The sequence below is a fragment of the Mus caroli genome, unplaced genomic scaffold (genome assembly GCF_978045245.1).
Source record: "Mus caroli unplaced genomic scaffold, Mus_caroli_1 scaffold_9, whole genome shotgun sequence".
NCBI lineage: Eukaryota > Metazoa > Chordata > Mammalia > Rodentia > Muridae > Mus > Mus caroli.
In genome coordinates, this window is record NW_028227264.1 from 120587912 (window position 1) to 120612442 (window position 24531).

Consider the following 24531-nt stretch of genomic DNA (forward strand, 5'->3'; position numbering starts at 1 on the left):
ATTTTCCAGTGAGTCAGGGTCAACTCTCAATCAGTCCTTCGAGGCGAGCGACGAGAAGACCCCGAACAGCTATTACAAGCAGTTTTTATACTTTTAAGGGCCACAGGTTACATCAGCAAGGTTACAGTTCAAACTTATTGGCTAAGCATGTTGACCTTTAAATTTAATGACTAGCAAGCATGACTCGCATTTGAACTCTACCTGGGACTTTCTAGAGGGTCAGGTGACTATCAGTCAGTACATTCTGAGAATGTTTTTACTTGAGAATGTTCCTGTGGGTGGAGAATGGAACTTGGCCTAGCCTTGACCCCAGATGGGAGGGGGAAGTTGTAAGGAGGGTATGGGACTGGAAAAAGCCCTTAGGGTCCCTCATTGGGAGAAAAGAGTTGTTCTGGCTTACAGTTTCAGGGGACTTTCAGTTCACGGTGGTGATTGCAGGGAAGCAAGGAAGCTTGTGAGCTCTGTCTGTGGCAGCAGGACTATGAGGTGGTAACTTTTCACAGGTAGACCAGGAACCACGGAGCACGGGTCAGAACCATGAGTGGTAGGTATCATCTTCTAAGGGCCTGTTCCCAAAGGCCTGTTTCTACCAGCACGGTCCACTCCCTAATGGTGCCACAGTCTTCAAAGCAGTGCTACAACTAGGGACTCAGTGTTTAAAAGGAGAAGCTGTGTGGGGAAAGTTCATGCTCACACCATAACGGAAAACAAGGGTGTAACTCTTTGCCATCTTAGATTAGCACTTAGCTGTGGCATTAAAGTCATACAGATGAGGCAAACATGAACTTGACTTAAATTTTTTAATCCTTAAAAGGATATTATCAAGAAAGCAAAAATGCAACCTAACATAGGAGATAGTTGCAAAATTATATATCTGTCAAGAATATATACATAAATCTTGTATGTATCTACAATGTATAAATGAATATACATACATATATATGCACACATATATATGTATGTATATATATATATGCACACACACACACACACACATACATATATATATTCACTGAAAGTAGAATGTAAAATGATAGAGCTAGTTTGATCAACATTCTGGAAGTTCTTCAAATCAGATAAATATGAATTTCTTTTATTATTATTCTTTTTTTTTTTTTTTTTTTTGGTTTTTCCAGACAGGCTTTCTCTGTGTAGACCTGGCTGTCCTGGAACTCACTTTGTAGACCAGGCTGACTCAGAAACCCGCCTGCCTCTGCTTCTTTTATTATTATTATTATTATTATTATTAATTTTATGTATATGAGTACACTGTCGCTGCCTTCAGACCCGCCAGAAGAGGTCATCAGATCCCATTACAGATGGTTGTGAGCCAACACGTGGTTGCTGGGAATTGAACTCAGGACCTCTGGAAGAGCAGTCAGTGCTCTTAGCTGCTGAGCCATCTCTCCAGCCCCCGAATTTCTTATAAGTAATCAAAATCCTAGCATTTCTTTGAAGAACTTGGCAAGATAACTCTAAATATCCCTTTATTGAAAAAAGCATGGTTGAAGAAAGTGGTTTATGTGTATTGCAGTCTTAGACCAGAACTGGGTCTACCCAACTGTCGTAGGCTCATCTAGACACCAAAGGCCCATGTGCAGTAGACATGGTGACATAAAGTTTCTATAAGTGAGGTTGACGGATGTATGTTTCTACAGAGAGCAAAGGAAATAACTCATCAGTGCGTTCACGTGTCACATCCTGAACTCACTAAGCAGAGGTGCCATCTTATGATCCCTGGGAAATACCGGAAACAGGATGTCGATGACTACGTAGTCAATCAAATTCCTGATCCTCTAGCTGGGTCATGCTTTCCCTGCCATGACAGTCCTGTTGTATGGGACTGTGAGGTAAAATAAATCCTTTCTTTCCTAAGTTCCTTTTGTTAGGGTATTTTTATCACTACAACCAAACAGTAATTATTACATCAAGTCAGAGACTCCCTACAGAAAGTGATGACTGAGTGCCCAGGTTGCTACACTTCAGCCCTACTTCATAGGTAGTCCTTTTTTCCTCAGCAGAACCTGACTAAGTTTTTATTCTACATTATGCATAGAAGATTCTCTATGTTTTCTAGTTCAGGTGAGAGACATTTGAAGGGGAATACCCATGGTATCTTTTACCATCATTCTTGGTAGATGTTGAGAGATTAGTTCTATAATTCTATAGCCAAGAAAGATAGTCTCCAAGTATGAGCAAGGGAAACAGATGTTAGAGGTTTTCTGTGCTTGAGATTTTGCGTACAGGATATCACACAGGCTATTATAGAGACAATCCAGTTTGGTGGTTACATGATATACGATGATCCATGACTGGCAAGTGGTTATATTATAGTACGATGAGCCATGACTGGCAGGACCAGCCATAGAGGCACACTGTGTGGGCTGATAAATGAGATTACAATGAGCAGATATTCTAAAATAATAGGGAAAGGAAAGAATTAAATGTTATTTGGGCAAATAGTGCCTACAATAGGAATAAAATAATTTGATAACTTGAATATCAGGATGCTGTGTTAAGATACACCAGAATAGGAAATCTTGGGCTGTGGGTATACCTAAGTGGTAGATTTCTTATCTAGCACATACAAGGTCACAAGTTCAATCTCTAACATCACAAACAAATTTTAATGTAAATGTATCACTTTTATTTCTTCTTATGAAAGGACGAGATGAGAGATATACCCAAGCTTTATGAATACATGGCTTGGGCTGAACCATAATAGAAACTAAAGGTGTGACTCTTCACCATCTTATCTAACTACCCCTAGGCCCAGGCCTGGAAGCTTCCAGCCTTTATCTTCTAACCTATGCCCGGAGTGTTTTAGCCTCTGAGACTTACTACTAAATAAGCTCACTTTTTTCTAGCTCTTTCTGAACTCTGGCTGGCTGGTTCAACTCAGGTGTTCTGGCTCAAACTTCTCTCCATGCTGACTGATTCAGACTGGCTCCTCTTGACTTCTGATTGAATTGATCTTCCTGGAAAGACTGCCTTGAACTCCCCAAAGTCAGCAGCTCCGAATTGCACTGCTCTGCTCCGAACTGCACTGAGCACAATTACTCTCAACTGAACTGCAGGGAACTGAACTGAGTTGAACTGAACTCAACTTCATTCAATTCAAAGATGTAACATTTACTTGTGTGTGTGTGTGTGTGTGTGTGTGTATGTGTGTGTGCAGGCGCACACACACCTCTTGGATGATAGAGCCCACAGGGACCAGAAGAAGATATTGAAAGGAAGATGAAATTTCAAGACCTGTAAGTCATATAAAGTACTCAGAAATTGCAGGTTGTTTGTGAGCCTAGAGGCTGCCTGGGGCTGAGGAAAAAAAAAAAAACCCAAACCAGGGCATGGCCCGTAGTTAAAACATTCCTGGGAGCAGCTTGACCATAAAGATAAAGAGGAATGTGAGGACATAACAGGGCTCTCTGAACTGAGTCAAATTGACCAGATACTCTGCTAGCATTGATAAACATCCAACTCACAGAACTCTAACACCCTGATCTGCATGTACATATAATTTTTCTGCTGATGTTTGAATAAGTCAATAGTGTGTCGCTATGCTGAATTCCCCACCCCTAAGCCCTTTACCCCATAAAAACTCCTAGCTTTCAAGCCTTGGGGTTAAATCCACTGTCTCCTGCTTGAGATACTTTTCGACCTGGAGCTCTGCCATTAAACTACCTCATGTGTTTACATCAAGAAGGATTCTCGTCTTTCTTTGGGTGCTCTCTCTCTCTCTCTCCCGAGACTAGAGTGGGGGTCCCCGAAAGGGAGTCTTACAATATCACATTCCCTGGAGCTGGAATTAAGGAAGTTATGAGCCATCTAACACAGGTGCTGGGATGTTAACTCTGGTCTTTTGGAAGAACTGCTGAAACCATCTCTCCATCCCTAACATATCTACTTTTACATGAGAGGAGCCAAGTGGTGAATAAAGACTCAGCAGTGGGAAATGTGGTCTGCCTTCCCCCACTTCTTCCTGAGGGGGGAGGTTAGAAGGAAGTTCTGATGGAGTTAAAAAGCAACACAAGATAATGACAACAGATGTGGAATAGCAGGTAGAAATGAGCAGCACGATCTTTAATGGGATGGATTGTATTTGGTTGGTTGATTGGTTGGGTTGTTTTTTGAGACAGGGTTTCTCTGTATAGCCCTGGCTGTCTTGTAACTCACTCTTTAGGCCAGGCTGACCTTGAACTCAGAGATCTGCTTTCCTCTGCCTCCCAAATGCTGGGATTAAAGGCATGCACCACCACTGCCCAGCAGGATGGATTGTTTTTATAGATCAATAGGAGGAGATAACCTTAGAAACAAATACCTATATTCAAGTGATACCAGACAGTAGGCGCTTCTGATAGCAACAGCAGAAGTAAGGTCCAGCCATGTATTATAACAAAACAAGCATCTTTACTGGGACATCAGATCTCAAGCAGAACTTGTAAGGGTCTGAAAATCACTGAAGGAAGACCCCAGACTCACAGTATGCAATAAAAAAGAACATTTATTCTGCAGAAACAACCACCATGCAGGAGTCAACTATTCTTTGAAATGGGGACCCCAGACAAAGGCTTGTGGACCTTCTTATAGGGAACCAGGAGAACTCTCTAGAAAGATTAGATAATCTAAAATTTCACTGGTGGGTGCCAGAGGGTCACAGATGATCAGTGGTCTGCATCCCTATGCCATGAATGTTTAACAATAGGATAACCCGGCACAAATGGCCCATTCTGAGATAAGACATTTCCCTGTTTTTTTTTGTGATTACCCCCAGGCTATTTTTTGGGAGGGGGGTTTTAGGATTTTGCTCTGGATTTTATGGTATGTCCCTGGAGCTGGTGCCTTCAGGCCTTTTTTTTTCAAAATCAGACCTGGTCCTAAAGTGGAGACAAAAGGGGTTTATGTTGTCCTTTCAAATGGAGCTAAGACTGGTCTTGAAGGTGGTCAGTATGCCTACTTACCAAAGGGAACAGCTGATGTTGATTGCGTTTCTGGTGCAGACTAAGTCATTTATTTGTTCTTCATGGTTTCAACAGAAAGCATTCTTGTGCTTAAGCATCCTAGCCTTGAAGGTTACGGGTGGTTGACTTAGCCCAGGAGTGGCTGAATTACTCTTCCAGCTTGTGTCGCCATCTTGTGTAAATGACCTTGTGGGGATGTGGAGGTCAACTGTGTGAAGAAAAAAGGTGGGCTGGAGAGTAGGGTGCCTGCCACGGGCTCTTGAGTCTCCTCACAGAGCCCTGATCTGCCGCACATGGCATTAGATCTAAGATGGCTCCCAGAACGCCAACAAGACAGCAACAAGGGACTGAGGCCAAGGTGGTGACTGCTTCCCACCCCATCTTTAAGGAAGTTCTAATAGGTAACTATGCTTCCCTGATTCCTTCTGAGTACGCTCATCAGGCAGGACTTTCCTTGGGGCACGGTGGGTGATAGGGCACGGTGAGAAAGGATTGGCCAACGACTTAGGGGCTTGGGTTTGGCTCAAACATCGTTTATAAGTTTACACGCTGCACAATAAACAAAGCTCTGCACCCTGATGCTGGTCTCCTCTGGAGTCTGAGGCCTGGAATTTGTCAAGTGACTTTGTTGACGTCAAAGCCCCGCCCCCGCCCGGATAAGCCTCGCTCCCAATCCTCCCGACCTGTTCCCACATTACCTGGGCCTTCCGTTTTGTACTTGGATTTAAGATGAGAGTGCTCTAGCTGCGGAGAAGCACAAGGGCAGAGTAGAAAAAATACACCTCGTCTCTAAAAGTCTCCAAAAGGCCTCAGACTAAGCACGCCCTGTACTATAGAGCAGGATAAAACCGGTTTTTAAAATAGTCAATGTGTCCACATGCAGACTGTGTCCCGTGGGCTAAGAACACAAAGGACACAGAGAGAATAAGGCACAGATGCCAAACCTCTTCCCACAGCTTAGTCATCCGTCAGCTATCTGAAGGTCTAGTAGGAAAGTCAGTATTTTCTGACAAAGGTGACCTTCAGATTTCTTTGAAGTATCCTAGGCAACTGTCGTCGCGAGCCAGACATCAAAGAGGTTATCTTACAGAAAAGCTACTGGGAAGCTAATAATGCGCCATCCCGCTGTGAAATCTCTGAACTCGGTGCTTTTAAGCCAAGGGCAAGAGAGTCTTCTGTTCCAACAGTTTGTCTTGACATTTGAGTTGACTGGGGTGGGGGCAGGGCGGTCCTACGAAGGACATTTTGTAAGATGTGATTTTCTTTTCCCCCTTCAAAGAATTTACCAGTCCATTTAGTCCTTTTTATACTTGCCTTGAACTCCACTAGCTCTTGCTTGTTTTAGTCAGAAAGCAATCCTGCTTTGTAAACATTTTGGCCTCGGGGCTTAGTGTGTGTGTGTGTGTGTGTTTTATGACAGGTTAAGATTCCAAACTGTATTTGTGTTTTGTCCCTCGTGGCTGTCCCTACCTGCCTCACTAGTGCAGGGATAGAGACGTAAAACATCACAAACTGTTTGGCCATGCGGCACTTGTGGTGATGTGTGCCTGTGCTTTTCAATTTTATTTTGATTGTTTATTTGTATTTTTCTTTAACCCAAATGAATCCCATTATCGCTGTCTGATGTGCATGCCCGTGGAGCCCTCCACTGGGCTGTGGGAAACCAACCAGTGGCCACACCTCTAAAGAAAAGTTATACCCCCTAACCTCCGACCCCTGCCCACAGCCACCCACTGCCAACAGCTTCTCAGGAGTGGGACCTGAGGAGACCTTCTTCCTCCTCCTCCTACTTGCTAGAGCTTTCAACTGGTTTGATCTTGTGCAAATAATCAGAGGCACTGTGAGTTTGTGTCATAGTTAGGGTTTTACTGCTGTGAAGAAATGCCATGACCAAGGCAACTCTCATAAGGACACCATTTAATTGGGGCTGGCTTACAAGTTCAGAGGTTCAGTGCATTATCATCAAGGCAGGAGCATGGCAGCATCCAGGCAGGCATGGTGCAGGAGGGGCTGAGAGGTCTACATCTTCATCTGAAGCAGAATGCTGGCTTCCAGGCAGCTAGGATGAGGGTCTTAAAGCCCACACCCACAGTGACACACCTACTCCAACAGAGTCACACCTACTCCATCAAGGCCACACCCACTCCAACAGGGCCACACCCACTCTAACAGGGCCACACCCATTCCGACAAGGCCACACCTGCAAAGAGTGCCATTCCTTGGGCCAGCCATATATAAACCATCATAGCTTGTGTGTGCAACAGCTGTGCCGTGTCCAGAGGACGTGTTTCTCAGGATGCCTTCCCATCTTCTGGTTTTTCCATTCTTTGCACTCCCTCTTTTTTGGTGCTCTCTGAGCCTTGGTTAAATGTGGGGATGATAATAGAAACTGCATCTGTGGCTGACCGTCAGTCACAGTGGCTCATTTTCAGCACATTGACCATTTATGTGTCTGCATTAACCAGTACACACTTAACAGTAAGAAGCGTTTATGACCCCAGTTGGGAGCAGCGCAAATTTGTGGAAATCAGCATGCATGTTTAGAAGGTGGTTTGACAACAAGACTGTCTCAGTCAGGTTTATAACTGCTGTGATATAACGCCATGGCCAAAATCAGTTGAGGAGAAAAGAGTTTATCTGACATGGAGTTCTTACACTTCCATGTCAGAGTACATGACTGTAGGAAGTCAGAACAGGAAACTCACACAGGGTAGGAAACTGGAGGCAGGGGCTGATGCAGAGACCATGGAGGGTACTGCTTACTGGATTGCTCAGCCTGCCTTCTTTTTTTTTTTTTTTTTTTTTGGTTTTTTGAGACAGGGTTTCTCTTTATAGCTCTGGCTGTCCTGGAGCTCACTTTGTAGACCAGGCTGGCCTCGAACTCAGAAATCCGCCTGCCTCTGCCTCCAGAGTGCTGGGATTAAAGGCGTGCGCCACCACGCCCGGCTTTCAGCCTGCCTTCTTATAGAACTCAGGACCCCAAGTCCAGGGATGACCCCACCCACAATGGGCTGGACCCTCCCCCATTAGTCATTAATTAAAAATGGGTTGGTACCTATTGGGGGGGGGCGCTTCCCTTCTCAGAGGAGAGGGGGAAGGAAAATGGGGGATGGGAACTGAGGGTGGAACTGGGAGGAGAAGAGGGAGCAGGGGCTGAGATTAGGATGTAAGTTGAATAAGTAAATAAATTAAGGGGAAAATGGTCAACAGGCTTAACTATAACCAGAACTGGGGAAGCATTTTCTCAGTTGAGGTTCTGTCTTCTCAAATGACTATAAGTTGTGTCAAGCTGACAGAAAAATAGCCAGCATAGTGACCATTTAGAAAAACAAAACCAATAAGCTCTTAGCCCTGTAACTTCCTCAACCATATTTTTAAGCATAGTTACAATACCAGGCATGATTTTTATTCCTGTGGAGTGGGCCTCAAACCCGACCAAGAAAACAGTTGTTTATTCCCATACACTGACTTGCCACTACTGTGTAAGTGGACATATGTTTCTGGCATCTTGGTATCATCGCATGCAGGGTCCCACATAGAACAAGATGTCTTCTCTTCACCTGCAGCTTGCATCTCACCTTCTAACACGATGGAGGCTGACTGACAGGGAGAGGGATTCCTGGTCTATGCAGGATTGATTTCTCTGGTTCCTGTAACACGGTGTCTTCAGCAGCTGTGGCTTGCTCTCTAGTAGGTTTGGTGGGCAAACAAAAGCAAGACGATAATAGCTTGTATGGTTTCAGGTGACACTGGGGCCTCCAAAATCAATAACTGGTAAGAGGTAATCATGCCTAACACCAAGATTTACATTTAATATCCTTTAAATATTTACATTTAATATTTTTTGGTAGGGGCATTGTTCACTAATATAGGATATACCTGTTCATACTTCTTTTTAGTTAATATATATTTAAATATATATGTGTATATATGTATATAAAGGCATATATATGTGTGGGTATATATATATATATATATATGTGTGTGGGTATATATATATATATATATATATATATATATATATATATATATAAAAGCTTACAAACTAGTAGGGTTTTTCATAAGGCTTCTTTATACATCTTTAGTTTTGTTTAACCCCATCTACACCCCCCTTTTCCCTCCTGCATTCTCCTCATCCCCCCTTAACCCTTTAGCTCCCAGTACCCATGTTCTTTAATAGCATGCATATCTTACATCTGCTTTCATTATATTTTTGTAAGTTCCTATGGTCCTAAGTTGCTTCTTCATGTACACTTCACTCCTGTTAAGACCTTCCTGGCCTTTTGGTCCCCATCTCTACCTGTCTGACACCTTCTCCCAGTATTGTCTCTTTCTACTGTCATGTCTACCATTTTGTACTATCCCCACCTCCCTAAAATCACCCCCAAACCCCTCGCCAAAGACCTGTTTCTAGTTTCTTAGCTTCCAGAGACATGTTTCTCAATCAAGTGTGAGGCACTGTCCTAGGCTCTAAAAACAGAGCAGCGAGCAGAACAAAGGAAGCCCTGCTTGCAGAATTTAGTGCTGCAGCTGGGGCATGGGAGATTAGGAGACAATGGACAGAGCCTAACGAAGGATGAATGGAGATAAATGCTATCGATACAAAGAAAGCAGGACGAGGAGATGGAGAATCAGGGCAGGGATGAGCATTCGTCACAGAACCAGGGAACCCCTAATGTAAGATGAACATGGTCACCCTGTGAAGAAACAGAGGAACAAGTGTGGAGAATGCCAGGAAACGAGTGTTAGAGACATAGGAAAGAGAAGATGCTGTGGAGGGAGGCCTTGAGTTGGGAGTGCACCCTAAGCCATACGGCCCTAGTGGGGGAAACATAGAAAGAGATGATTGGTGGACTGGAAACGTAGAAGGAGATGATTGGTGGGCCACATAGTGTGAGAGGAGAGTATGTGCTGGAGCTAACCTGGTGTTAATACTGCAAGGCAGAGCTTCAGAGTCATGAAGGCTGGGACTTCCCCCAGCTTGATGCAGTCCAGATGGTTTAACAGGGCAGAAACAGACATTAGCAAGGTCTTAAGAGCGCCAGGTAATGCTAATATATAGTCTAGACAGGATCCACCTATGTGAACAGGGCAAACATCTGAAAAGCCAAATGCCAGGCATAGTGGTATCCGCTCTTAATCCCTATGCTTGGAGCCAAAGGCAGGCGGATCTCTGAGAGTTCAAGGTCAATCTAGTCTAGATAGTGAGTTCCAGGACAGTCAGAGATATGTAGAGAGGCTCTATTTAAAAATAAGGAAAGGAAAGGAAAGACTTTCTTTAGCCGGGAAAGGATGCTCTCCCCAGGTTTGGAGCAAAGCGACAAATATTGTCTTCGGACGTAGACACTAAGCAGTTCCTTGGCTTGAAAGGGTCTGCAGTCCAGTCATACGACATCTCTTAGAACACTGCAATCCCTGTTTAAACAAGCAGGCTTACAAATTAAAACAAATAAACATGCCAAGGAAATGCCTGGCATGTGTTATGTGACAAATAAATGCTGACACATTAACATGCAAACATGTTTTGTATTGTTTCATTAAAGTGCAAGATATCAAGGATATAACAAAATGCTGTGTGCCTGATGTAGTATACTTGGTTAAAAATCTGTTTATTATTATCTTTCAGTTCCTGATGGAAATTTAGGTGATACCTAGTGAATGAGAAAGGAATACACATATACATATTCTGCTTCTAACTATGAAGATCATAGCTCTCTAAGGCTAGGAATAATACCTAACTGTGAAAAAATTATATGAAATCCTTATGAGGATGATACCCAAAGGAGAAAAAGGAAGTTTAGTCATAAAAATTACTTTGCAGTCTGATAAAAGCCAAGTGAGGTGATTTTCTTCTGCTGAGCTGTCATGTAAGTCATGAGCCATTCTTTATTTTTTCAAATTGCTTCTTTGTTTTGCAGAAAAAGAAGGGTAGAGAAGAGGGAGAGAGGGAAGGAGGAAGGAAGGAGGAAAGGAAGGAGGAAAGGAAGGAAGGAAGGAAGGAAGGTAGGAAGGAAGAAGGGAGGAAGGAAGGAAGGAAGGAAGGAAGGAAGGTAGGAAGGAAGAAGGGAGGAAGGAAGGAAGGAAGGAAGGAAGGGAGGAAGGAAGGAAGGAAGGAAGGAAGGAAGGAAGGTAGGAAGGAAGAAGGGAGGACAGAAGGAAAGGAAGGGGGAAATATTGGTTTATGTTCTGATGTGATAATATGACATATGTACTACCAACAATACTTCAGCATGGACTAACTCTGGCACCTCTGAGAGCTGACAGCCTCTTGCAGCTTTCCAGAACCAATCTCCATATTCTCAGGGAAGCATAAATCTTCCTGAAAGCCCACAAGTACCACGGTTTCAAAAGTGTATGTATTATAGTCATTCCACGGGAGACAAGAGATTCCTTTTTTTTTAAAGGAGGGAAAGAGTTGATCTCTGGAGTGGGAGACGGCTAATGGAAAGCGCAGTAAAGGCTATTTTCATATAGAAATGAATAGAAATGAGTCGTCGTTACATTGGTTCAGTCCTTCCCGCTTCTCTTGTTTGGTTTCTTCCTGCACTGGGGACTAAACACAGGTCCCTGTACATGTGAGGCAAAGGCTCTACCCCAGGGCTGCATCTCCAGGCTTTGTTTGAACACATAATTATTTCCCCTCTTAATTATTAATATTTCTATTAATGGACTTGCCAAGCATATACAAAAGTAGAGTGACTAGCATAACAAACTGCCAAATATTTGTCTCCCTGCATTACCAACAGTCTCTGTAAATAGTTCTTGTCCCGAAGTGGATTTAGTTTGGCATCAACAAAGTCATTCCAGCTTCCTTAAGAATAGCTTTGGCTTGCTGAGTATTTTTTTCCTTTCTTTTACCTTTAACTCAACTGAGGCCTTCTATGTTTCTGTTTGGAGGCAGAAGGTCACGCTACAACCCAGAGTGGCCTCAAACTCACCACAATGCTCCTGCCTCAGCTTCTTGATTGCTGGGATTACAGGAAGGAGTCAGCCCATGACTCTTGAAATATTTTTTCCACCTGGTGTAGTGGCTTGCACCAGTGACTAAACACAGAGAAGGTTGGAGCACAAAGATCATGAATTCAAGGCCAGCTCAGCTATAGATCAAGTCACAGGCCGGCCGGCCTGAACTACAAAGTGAGACTCTGTCATAAAAAAAAAAAAAAAACCAACAGTGCAGCCACAAGATGCTCTACCTCACACACAAATGATAGGAATGGTTATATAAACTAAAACTTTGTTCTCTCTCTCTCTCTCTCCCTCCCTCCCTCTCCTTCTCTCTCTCTCCCTCCCTCCCTCCCTCTCTCTCTCCCTCCCTCCCTCTCCTTCCCTCTCTCTCCCTCCCTCCCTCTCCTTCTCTCTCTCTCTCTCACTCACACACACACAGTATTGCTGAGTCTTCATTGTTTAAACTTTAATCTGATTACCTCTGCTTTTTAAATGGAATGTATAGATACTTGAAGTTCACGCATTTAGCAGTATCGTCTCCCTTAACCGTAACATTTCATCATGTCTGCTCTGTTTCATCTTTATTTCCTCTATTAGACTAATTAGATGCCTTTTTATTATTCCACCTGACTGACCTCAGCGATTAGCTTTGCTCTATTTTGCCTCTCTCTACCCCACCCCCTGCCAGGATTTAAAATATTCTTTTTTAACTTATGAGCTAATTGCATTCAGTGTAGTTCCTTGTCATACACAGTGCACCCACACCTCTGTTTCCTTTTCTCGGTCTGCAATCCTATAGGTGGAACAACAATATGAACTAACCAATTACCCCACCCCCGGAGCTGGTGTCTCTAGCTGCATATGAATCAGAAGATGGCCTAGTCGGCCATCAGTGGAAAGAGAGGCCCATTGGTTGTGCAAACTTTATATGCCCCAGTACAGGGGAACACCAGGGCCAAGAAGTGGGAGTGGGGCGGTGGGGGAGTGGGTGGGGGAGCGAGTGGGGGACTTTTGGGATAGCATTGGAAATGTAAATGAAATAAATACCCAATTAAAAAAAAAAGAAACTCATTGCATATTATTATTTCAAAAAGATTTTTGCATATAGAAACCTTTTTCAGCTAAGCAGACATTTTTAGGATTGTAAAGAATCACTCAGTCTGTCTTCCTTCCTTTTTTCCTTCTTTCCTTCCTTTCTTCCTCTCTTCTCTTCTCTTCTCTTCTCTTCTCTTCTCTTCTCTTCTCTTCTCTTCTCTTCTCTTCTCTTCTCTTCTCTTCTGTTCTCCTCTCCTCTCCTCTCCTCTCCTCTCCTCTCCTCTCCCCTCCCCTCCCCTCCCCTCCCCTCCCCTCCCCTCCCCTCCCCTCCCCTCCCCTCCCCTCCCCTCCCCTCTCTCTCCCTCTTTCTACCCTTTTAGATTTTCCACTTTCTTTAGTAAGATGTGCTTTCTTGATGTAGCTCTCCATTTCTCATCGACTTTGGAAGTATTCCTGATATCCTTCTTCTCCAACAGATTTCTCTCTTTCTGCCCTCCCTTGTTCTGGAAAACTGATCGTCCGTAAAAAGTCTGTTTAATATTGCTGTCTTACAAACTGCTGAGCTCTGCACCGACGTCTTTTCTCATTTTCCATCATTCAGTTTGGATAACTTCAAACACTGTTTTCAAGTCTAGTGGACTTTTCTTTTCTGTGTATGAATATGAAGACTTTTCATGATCATATTGTGTTTCATGATCCCGTGTGATGACTGTAGTTGCTTTTGAAGATGACATGTGTGGACAGATTATTTTTAATGTGCCTAACCTACTTTTATGTCAGCTGTTACAGCTTTCAGCACATAGGCTTTAAAAAACCAACTTGACAGTTTATCTGTGAACATGTTGTTTGTGTCAATAATCAAACTGACAACTCTATACAATTTTATTGTGTTAATATTGACACCATAACAACAACAACAACAAAAACCATCTACTGGGCTGGTACTTTTAAGATCCTTTAATACAAACACATTTGATTTATTTTTTTTTTGAAAGATTTGTTTTATTGATTGAGTACACTGTAGCTGTCTTCAGACACACCAGAAGAGGGCATCAGATCACATTACAAATGGTTGTGAGTCACCATGTGGTTGCTGGGAATTGAACTCAGGACCTCTCGAAGAGCAGTCAGTGCTCTTAACCACTGGGCCATCTCTCCAATCCACAAACACATTTGAAACCATGAACATAAGAAACAAGTATGAGTAGCAGAGAAAGCAAAACACCCAGCAAGAGAATCACAAACAAATATAAAACCTCCTGATGGAAATCACTCCCCACAAACAACTGTAAAAATCTCTGTTTATGTACTTTAAACAAGAAATGAAAGGCACTAAGCCAGTGGTTCTCAACCTTCCCAATGCTGTGACCCTTTAATACAGTTCCTCATGTTGTGGTGACCCCCCATCATACAATTGTTTTCATTGCTCTTTTGTAAATGTAATACTGTTATAAACCGTAATGTAAGGATCTGTGTTCTCTGACGGTTTTAGGTGACCCCTATGAAAAGAGGTCACTGGACCCCAGAGGGGTCACGACCCACAGGTTGAGAACCACTGCTCTACAGACAGCAGAGCGTAGAGGTTCTAATTATATACTCTTTACATCTGCCCTCTCTCCGAGTTGTATTCATCTTCCTCAAAATCTTCTGTGTATTTTAAGAAGTGATGGACATCCCTCACCTGTGACTCCTTTTTATTTCTGGCATTTTTCTGTTGACTTACTTGCTCTCTAGTCTATGCACCAGTTTCTCCTGCTTCCTCCAATAACGGATCGCTTCATTATGGACTAAACATTGTAAATGTCGGGCTCTAAATGCCTAGATTTGGAGATGTGCCTTCCATACCTGTCTGAAGATTTATTTACTTTTATTTTGCATGTCTAAGTGTTTTCCGCGTATGTGGACAAACATCAGAAGAGAGTGTTGGGTTCCCTGGAACAGCTGTGACCCGCCTCGTGGGTGCTAGGAACTGAACCAGGATTTTCTGCAGTCGCATCGAGTGCTTTTAGCTGGTGAGTCACCTCTGCAGCCCTCTTCAAAGTCTTTGAGTCTGTTTTCAGGGAATGTCTTTACTTGTAGATTAACTTCGTTCTCTCTCTCTCTCTCTCTCTCTCTCTCTCTGACACACACACACACACACACACACACACACACACACACACATTGCCCAGCACATCAAGTCACTGCAGAACTAGGTGCATCCTCTCCCACTGAGGCCAGACGAGGCAGCCCATTTAGGGGAACAGGATCCACAGGCAGGCAACAGAGTTAGGTTATCATAATCCTACCATTAAGAAAGTATTATTGGGGGCCGGAGAGATGGCTCAGTGGTTAAGAGCACTGATTGCTCTTCCAGAGGTCCTGAGTTCAATTCCCAACAACCACATGGTGGCTCACAACCATCTGTAATGAGATCTGATGCCCTTTTCTGGTGTGTCTGAAGACAGCTACAGTGTATATTCATATAAATAAAATAAATTAATTTAAAAAGAAAAGAAACTATTCTCCCAAGTCTCTGCCTGTGCCTTAGGTATTCAGAGAGTTTCCTCACAAGGCTTGTTAAGAACTCCGTTCCGCTGGGCGTGGTGGCGCACGCCTTTAATCCCAGCACTCGGGAGGCAGAGGCAGGAGGATTTCTGAGTTCGAGGCCAGCCTGGTCTACAAAGTGAGTGCCAGGACAGCCAGGGCTACACAGAGAAACCCTGTCTCGAAAAACCAAAAAAAAAAAAAAAAAAAAAAAAACTCCGTTCCTCCTAGTTCTGAGGAGATCTGGGGAGTTTTCATCATAGAATCTCCCAACCGTCAGCAGCGGTGAAGTTTATGCCTGGGAATTCTCAGCTTGGTATTCGTAAATGGAGGCAAGGAACGTTCATCCTAAGTGGTCTCCTCTTCCCTCATGCCTTTCTTTTCTCATGGAGCTCTTTCCTCTAAGGCCTTTGTTACAGAAGTCTTGGCGGCGCGGGCTCCATCTCAGTCTCCTTAGAGACCTATCCGTTGTCTGCGGGTTTCAGCACCCCACACACTGAACAGGGATAGGCTATACTCTCAACAGACTTCAGTAGCTCATTTCCTTCTCTCTTAAGGTTTACAGTATTGCACTATCTATCGTTAAATGTCTTAAGATGATCAAGGGAAAAAAAAACCATTTTGTCTTATTTTCTAGTTGTTTTCCGTAGGGAGCTAAGTACAGTATCGTTTCCTCCATTATGGCTGGAGGAGGAAGTCTCGCTTCCATAATTATCATAGTAGCTGTTCGTAGCCAGGGCTTTTATTGATGCCTCCACAAACCCCTTCTCCTCTAGATAGACGGGAATATCATAGAAGCAGCCAAGTTTAAGGGTGGATGGAATTGCAGACTCCTCTGTGTGTGGTTGCCATAGGGACCTGTGTTTATTGTGTTCTGTAGATGTTGGAATGCTGTAGTTCAGTTCAGTTTACAATCAACAGAGACAGAGTTTGGTTTTCTGTGTCTAGCCATGTGTTTTCGTCCCAATTAAGTATCTACCGTGACTATAAGAAGACTTGCTAGCCTGATGTTCATTTGGTTTTCTTTAGAAAACCATGCACACTGGATTTAAATCTCAGGGTCTTAGGGTGTATGGATCCGTCGGTGATTAGATGCTAGATCACTTCTGCTACGTCACCTGTGAGGTTACTTTGGCTTGCTCGTGTAGTTTCATTGATCCATTTACTGTGTGGCAAGAAAATTTTAACATCTATTCATTTATCATTTTGACACCTATTATTTGAATGCTATCCAAATGAAAGTCTTTTATTAATCTTCTCCCTTAACTGTTTTAATTGCCTACAATAAGTGAACTATTTCTTCATGTTAAAGTTTACCAAAGCCATTTCAGAAAGCTACATGATATATGATAAATCTCTCTCTCTCTCTCTCTCTCTCTTTCACACACACACACACACACACACACACATACACACAAACCAACAATCTTTTAACAGCTGAGTCAAAGCCCTGAGATGTCATAGACACCTTCTGAAAACCCAGGGGACATCCTTGTCATTACAGGATTCTATTTTTGATGAATATAAACAGTGTTTCTGTTGTCGTTTCTAAAAGAAAGCCAGTTTGGTTTTGTTTCCCCCATTTCCTTCTTAATAAACGTAAGTGGTTTTGGAATGTAAGGACTGGCATTTGTTTTACTTTACTTTAGAAGTTTCACGCTGATGATGAATGGTGAACCCTAAGAATGGCCTCCTTCCACTTTGGCATAGAACTTGTAAGAAGAGGGGAAAATCCATTTTCTCCAGTAGGGTGACACTGGGTATAACGGCCACTCTGGGACAGGCTCTGGTTCAGGAGTAACTGACCAACATATAAAGAACTCCATGTTTTTTGTTTGTTTGTTTGTTTGGTTGGTTGGTTTCTGTGTGTTTGCATATGGGGAATGTTTTTATTTGGTTACAATTTGGTGGGGCTTTGCTGTTTTTGTTTTTCCTTTTGTGGTGTGGTTTTATTTTGTTTTCTTGGTTTTGAGGGTGGTGTTGTGTTTGGCTTTTTGTCAGTTTTTTTTTATTTTTTTCAGAATGAACCTAAAGCCGGATGGGTAGGGATGGGGAGAGGACCTGGAAGGACTCTGGGAAGGGGAAGACTGTGATCAAAATATACTCAGGTTTAAATTTGTCTTCAATAATAAAAACCATAATTAAAAAGATAGAACATTCTCTGTAAAAAGTATTTTAATTTGTCTCCCTTCTTTCCTGATGTCAGGTGGCAGAGATTGTGTTCCGCGTTCGCCCTCATCATAAAGCCATGGTTTTGTTAAACAGCACAGGAATGAGAATGGCACGGGGAAGCAGGACGTTCCGGATGCGGCTTCTGGAAGAGAAGCTATGCAAGGCTGCCTGGTGATGGCATTGGCTGAGCAAGGCAGAGCGGGTGATGGTGCCCGCCCGGCTGTGTGTGCCTTGGTAATGAGCTGTCATGTGTGACAACGTTCTTAGGTGATCAAGTGTGCAGGAGGAGGCGCGTGCCCCGGCAGGTGACAGCTGCCAACTTGAGGACAGACTGACTGAAGCACAAAAGAAGCAACCTTTTCCTACACTTAAAACTATTTTTAACTAAAAGAGCATCTCATTACGAAGATGCTACATGGGTATGAGGCAAAAATCATTTTCTATTCCCCCCACCCCGACCCCCAGCCCCAGGCTTCATAGATACCTACTGGAATCATCACAGTACACAATCTTCAAGACGGTATATAGAAATAAATGTGAATGTATTTGTGATCGATAGAATAAGCCTTTGAGTTATTATATACATAGTGTGTATCGTCTTCTAAGAACAAAACTAAATTATGCATAACACTTGGCTCCTTTCAATTTCTTTTCTAGAGGGTTCCTTTCCACAGTAATGTGTTACAAACACAACATAGGTATAGTTGATATGCCCAGTTTCCAGCCCAACACCCATAGCCACCAAGATAACTCTAGTGAGTGTCTGGCTACCGAAAAGCCACTCAGCCAGGAAGAAATCATCCTCCTTGTTCTCTTTTCTCTTTTAAGCTGCCTTCCTATCCCAGGGCCTGTGCAGAGTACATAGCAACCCCTGAGGATTCTGGGAATGTTGTAATGCTGTGAAAAAATGCTCAGAATTTTCAATGCCAGATTTCCTCTTTGAGCTTCTGTCAAAAGTTGCTGGACTCTGCTTTTTATCAGGGTTGTGAGGCGCTTGTCGTCTTAGCGAGCCTGGTGCTCTGAGGGGCTCAAGTTCTGTTTTTTTCTTGCTTTAGGTCAGTGCTGGGTATTCAGTAAATCTTATGGAATGAGTGAATAAACCAATAGACAGATGAATGAGGCTAGAAACACAGTGGTCTGGCTGAATCACACAAGGGAAGGAAGCATTCTGGGTTAGACAATGTATGAGAGAATTCTCAAAGTTAACACCACGACTCCTAGCACACTGTAGCCAACATCATGCATGCGACTATATTTTATTAGAAAAATTTAAAAACATACCTATCCTAAATGAATAAACTTATTTAAAAAGGGGGGATAAAATTTCAGTTCTTGGATAGATTTCCTATAGAGATACACTCTATTACTGTTAAATATCTGACCTGCCTACACAAAGCATGTTTCTTCCCCCTTAAAACCCAAGTTATTCAAACACAGATTTCTTTAAGACAGGATTTTGCTTCGTAGCTCAACTAGCCATTTAGGCGTCAGAGGACTGAAATTACAAGATTGTCACGTGCCACCACAGCTGGCTTAAATTTAGGTGTGTGTGTGTTTGTGTGTGTGTGAGTGTGTATGTGAGTGAATGTGTATGGGTATGTTGGGTGTGGGGGAGTGTGTATTGTAAGCATGTTTGAGTGTGTGAGATTTTGTGTTGTGAGTGTGTGAGGTGTGTATATGTGTTTGAGTGTGTGAGTGGATGTGTGTGTTGTGTGTGAGAGTGTGTATAAGTGTGTGTTGTCAGTGTGTATATGTGTGAGTGTGTGTGCATGCATATGTGTTGTGTGTGTGAGTGTGCATGTGTGTGTATATGAGTGTGTGTTGTGAGCGTGTGCACGTGTGTATGTTTGTGTGCACACATGTGCATGTGGTGCACCAGGACAGAGGGGACATCAGCTGTCTTGCTGCATCACTTTTCAATTACTCCCTGAGGCAGGAGTTCTCACTAACCCAGAGCTAGGCTAGTCACCAGTAAGTCCCAGGCATCCTCCTGTTGCAGCGCCTCAGCACTAGGGTTACAGGAGCACAATACCTCGGACAGCTTTTTCTTTGTTTGCCAGGGATATGAACTCTGGTCCTCGCGCTTGATCAGTAAGGTTAAAGACCCTCACCGGCTTAGCTATCTCTCTAGTACCAATAATTTTAAATAACGTTTTATATATCTCTAAAAATATAGTATGTTTCCTCCTGGAGAAAAGTACAGAAAAATGTCGTTGGTAGTATTGGTGGCGCTGTTGCTGTGGCCACTGATGATGATGATAATGACGATATAACACAGGCTACTTTCTCTGTAGTCTAAGCTGGACTTGAATTCACTAGTAGCCTCAGCTGGCCTCATTTTCATTGAAACCCTCCTGCCTTAGCCTCTGAGTGCTGGGATAACAGGCATTTGCCACCACACCTAACAAAACAATTGTCCAGAATTGGGGAAATTTCCTGATAGCAGGATAAATTGCTGTCTCAACATCAAAGACGACTGCTACGGAAAATCCTCACTCGGAGGAAGCTGTATTATGATAGAATTTGTTCCCCTTTCAGTTCTCAGCTGGTGTTTGACAAGAACAACCTGTAGAGGGCGTCCTTACACCAAGAGCCATGGAGGTCTGAGCAATACTACGGAAGAAAATCCTTCAACGAAAACCACATTCCAAGTCAAAAAGAGTCTATTGTGTTGTGAAATTATTACCTGTAACTGAATGACACTGGTTTTACAATATTAAAGGGTTGTAAGTTTGCCTAATATAGTAAAACATTATACAAATGAATATTCACTGCAACAATAAATTAATAAAATAAAATGTTGGGAAAAGATCCTTTTTTGTTTGTTTGTTTTTTGCTGTTTTTGTTTTTTGTTTTTTGTTTTGAGACAGAGTCCCAGGTAGCCCAGGCTGGCTTCAAACTCCATATGTCGATTAGTATTAACAATGAGCTCTTGATGCCTCTGCCTCTACTTCTTTAGCCCCCAGATTACAGCGTGTGCTACCACAACCAGTTTAAATGTTTTGTTTTAAAGAAAGAGTAGCTGTTAAACTTTTTTGAGGCAAACCGTCTTAATTGTGATTTGCGAGAAGAGGCTTTGAAGTTAGAGCGATCGTGATTTGAATTCCTACTCTTGTCCTCACCAGCTGAATATCTGCGGTCAGTTTACCAGACTTTTAAAGCTTTGGTTCCCCATCAGTAAAATGAGAGTCGTAACAGTAGCTGCCTGAGAAGAATTTTAAAAAATGACGCTTCATGGAGTTCACAGTCACAATGGTCAGTCTTCGTGTCTAACTCCCAAACACCTTCCAATCTGTTAGATACCTAGACAGATTTCACAGTTGTAACAGATGTCTCTTCTTCTTCTTCTTCTTCTTCTTCTTCTTCTTCTTCTTCTTCTTCTTCTTCTTCTTCTTCTTCTTCTTCTTCTTCTTCTTCTTCTTCTTCTTCTCCTCCTCCTCCTCCTCCTCCTCCTCCTCCTCCTCCTCCTCCTACTTCTTCTTCTCTCCTCCTCCTCCTTCTCCCTTCCCCTCCCTCCTCCCTTTTAAAAAATCTGCTTGTGACCTAACATTTGTTGAACACGCATGCGTCCAAGTCCGGCTTCTGTTCTGTAGTTTCTGTTTTTGCCTTCCCCTGCCGAGAGACCCGCCGCTCTACAAAGGACAGAGTGGAACACAGCCCAACGCCAGAGTCTAGATCCTTGGGGGCATTTGCTGGAAAGGCACTGGGTGCCACCCCCCTCAAAAGTAAACAAAGTTTTTCCGGGGTCTGAAAACTTTCTGTGTTTTTGAAAAACCGTTTGTTTCTGCTTTCTCTGTACTTTCAAGGAGGCAGGCAAAAGGCAAAAAAGCCTTCCGTGCAGTAGGTAATGCTGCAAGCCGCCGCTAGCTAAGTGCTCTCCCACCAGACCCTCAGTCTAGGATTTCAGAGACTGGGCATGAGCCTCCAGTTTTTTTCCCCCAAATCCAATTTTAAGGGGAGTCCTACCGTCGTGGAGCAGGGATGGGGGGGGGGGGGAAGGGATTACAGCTATCATCGAGGTCCTAGGGAACTATTCCGGGTGCAACTGGGTTATCAAGAAGACAAACCACGCCACCTGTCGGATGTCTGTACAGTGCAGAAATAAATGAACATCCTGCGAGGACCAGCGCCTGCAGTCGCCCGACTAGCCTGTGGAGTCTCAGTATTTAACTTCCCAGAGAGAGAGAGAGAGAGAGAGAGAGAGAGAGAGAGAGAGAGAGAGAGAGAGAGAGAGAGAGAGAGAGCAAACTGTCAGCTAGAGAAGTCAGAGTTTCCAGACAGGCACACAGAGATGCAGTCTGAAATGTAGTTTGAAGAGAAAGGGTGGGCTGACTATGTGCATTCCGTTAGCTCCAGTGTTAAACGGAATTTATCTTTGACCATCAATCGAGCCCAGATTTTTTTGTTTATAGCACCCCGGCCATCCACACGTGTCTCTTCGGGCGGCAGGAGGACTGAGTGACGACCCAGAAGTCCCTTTGGGTGCGTTTCTTGGTTGTGTCCCCATTTTCATTCACCTGGCGCAGGCGAGCGGGGTCTCCCGGGTACCGCGGCCCCGCCCCCGCGGCTCCACAGCGCTCCCTAGTGGCGACCGCCTGCACACCAGCGGCCGCTCTGAGTGCTCGCCGACTGCCAGCAGTTCCCGCGGTTCCTCCCTCTCCAGTGTGCTCCTCTAGCTGCTGGCGCTGCGGGACGTGCTGGCATCGCCAGCTTTGCCAGCATCGTGTCTCTGCGGCCCCCTCTCCCTCCAGCCCCCACCTCCTTCTACGCGGCCGCGCATCCACTCCCTCCTTGCTCCCTCCTCTCCAGCACTCCCAGGCTCACTCGCAACGGAGACTGGAGACTTGCGCGCTCAGTCGTTTAAGTAGGAACAGCTCCAGCCCCGCCAGCTGAAGCCAAGGCGAGAACTTCACAAGCAGCGCAGGTTAGGTCGCTGCGGCAGGAGTTGCACCACCAGCGAGAAGGTCCCGAGCACCATGGCCCGGAGAAGAGCCTTCCCTGCTTTCGCGCTCTGGAGCATCCTACCTTGCCTGCTCCTGCTGCGAGCGGATGCAGGGCAGCCACCTGAGGAGAGCTTGTACCTGTGGATCGACGCCCATCAGGCTAGAGTGCTCATAGGTAAGTTCCAGCATCTGCGCCTTCCCAGTGGTCCTCAGTTTCTCCATTAGAGCAGAGACACGTGCACCGAGTGTATTTTAAAACAACTTCAAGGGTGACTGCCCCCTCCTTTTAAAAATCAGGATTCTCTATTTAGAGGCTTATGAGATTCTTTCTCAAAAAAGCAAAGCCGAGCCAACATCCCAGTCCTGCTGTTGCTTGCTAGTCCTGACTGCAGATTTGTAACAGGAACCCAGCGGTAGCACCGGCTTACTTCACTGTAAGCATGGTTTTTACCACAGACAGAGGAGAATAACTCTGGCACTGTTGTTGGTATCAAAGGCAGGTGCTTTATGAAAAGCGGCGACCTGCACTGGTTCCCTGGGGTTTTGCTTTCTACATGAAACGTCTGTTTCTTAGAAACGCAACTAGTTTGATAGGTTTGTTTATTATTTACACAACAGGATTTGAAGAAGATATTCTGATTGTCTCGGAGGGGAAAATGGCCCCCTTTACACATGATTTCAGGAAAGCCCAACAAAGAATGCCAGCCATTCCTGTCAATATCCACTCCATGAATTTTACCTGGCAAGCTGCGGGGCAGGTAAGTTCTGATAACAGAGCGGTAGAGAAAAGGCACTCTTTTGTATTTCAATTCTCCGGTGGCCCGTAGCAATAATAATGGTGTGTGATGTAGCTCTGGTGGCCCGAAGTAATAATAGTGGTGTGTGATGTAGCTCCGGTGGCCCGTACTAATAATAATGGTGTGTGATGTAGCTCCGGTGGCCCGTACTAATAATAATGGTGTGTGATGCAGCTCCGGTGGCCCATAGTAATAATAATGGTGTGTGATGCAGTACCATTTAAAATTCCATACAAGTTCTTGCCTGGTTGCCAAAGCACATAAGGGGTCAGTTCCAATGTATTTAAAGTTGCCAAATAAATGGTCAATGTACTCAGGATCATTACTTTAATAAGATTTGGTATCATGAGGTTTTGAGTATAAAGACCCCAAATATCCATATCATGGTGTTTCTGTAATCACTGATATTAAAACATTAACAAAGTATTTAGAAGACTTTCAATACTAACTGATAATCATTTGTGATGGGATTTACACTTTACAACAAAGTAAGTTCATAGGCATTCTTGACATGGATTTTAGAAGGCTGATATGTTGAGTGCTGCAGATACCACACATTTCTTGTAGAAGTTCAGAGACTCAAAAAAAAAGTAATATCAAATTATGAAAAATAAAGACTACTGATTTTCTGAAGCGACCACTCAAAATGCTTCCCTATGGAAATAAAAGAAAAAAAAAAAAACAGTCTATGTCACCAAAGCGTTCCTCTCAGTACTTAACATGCAACTGCCTTCTAGGTTACCGTTTATAGATCTGCACGACTGTATTAATGTCCTCTTATTTGGGAAGGGTAGGATGTTTGTGTGACTTTAAAATTGTTTAGAGGACAAGTGCACACGATAAATTCTGCTTATTAGTTGGTAAAAATGTGTCTGCCATGAAAACTATTGTAACTATAATTAACTGCACATTTTCAGGGTTTTTTTTTTTAATTCTAAAATTACTTAAATAGCCATTTTCAAGAAGAATGCAATCAAGAAAACACTTTATAAAAAGCAACCATGCTAAATCAGGAAACCACTTTGGTTCCCCATAACTGCCTATTACAGTGCAGTCATGACCACTTCAGCTGTCTTTTTATCCTCAAGTTTGTTCTATTTTTAAAAGAATCTTTTAAAAATAGATCTTATCCAGACTGTCAGTGTTCCT

General features: G+C 43.5%; 1 protein-coding gene across 2 annotated transcripts in view; it reads left to right on the top strand.

The window, feature by feature from the left end:
- Positions 1–22254: 22254 nt before the first annotated feature.
- The window catches only part of Wif1 (Wnt inhibitory factor 1), a 70817-nt gene continuing 68540 nt past the window's right edge, over positions 22255–24531 (top strand). For both annotated transcript variants that reach the window (XM_021174052.2, XM_021174053.3), the window contains exons 1-2: positions 22255–22760; positions 23204–23343. In XM_021174052.2, the coding sequence (XP_021029711.1) occupies positions 22619–22760; positions 23204–23343 (282 nt within the window). In that variant the 5' untranslated portion in view covers positions 22255–22618. The remainder of the gene's footprint in view (positions 22761–23203; positions 23344–24531) is intronic.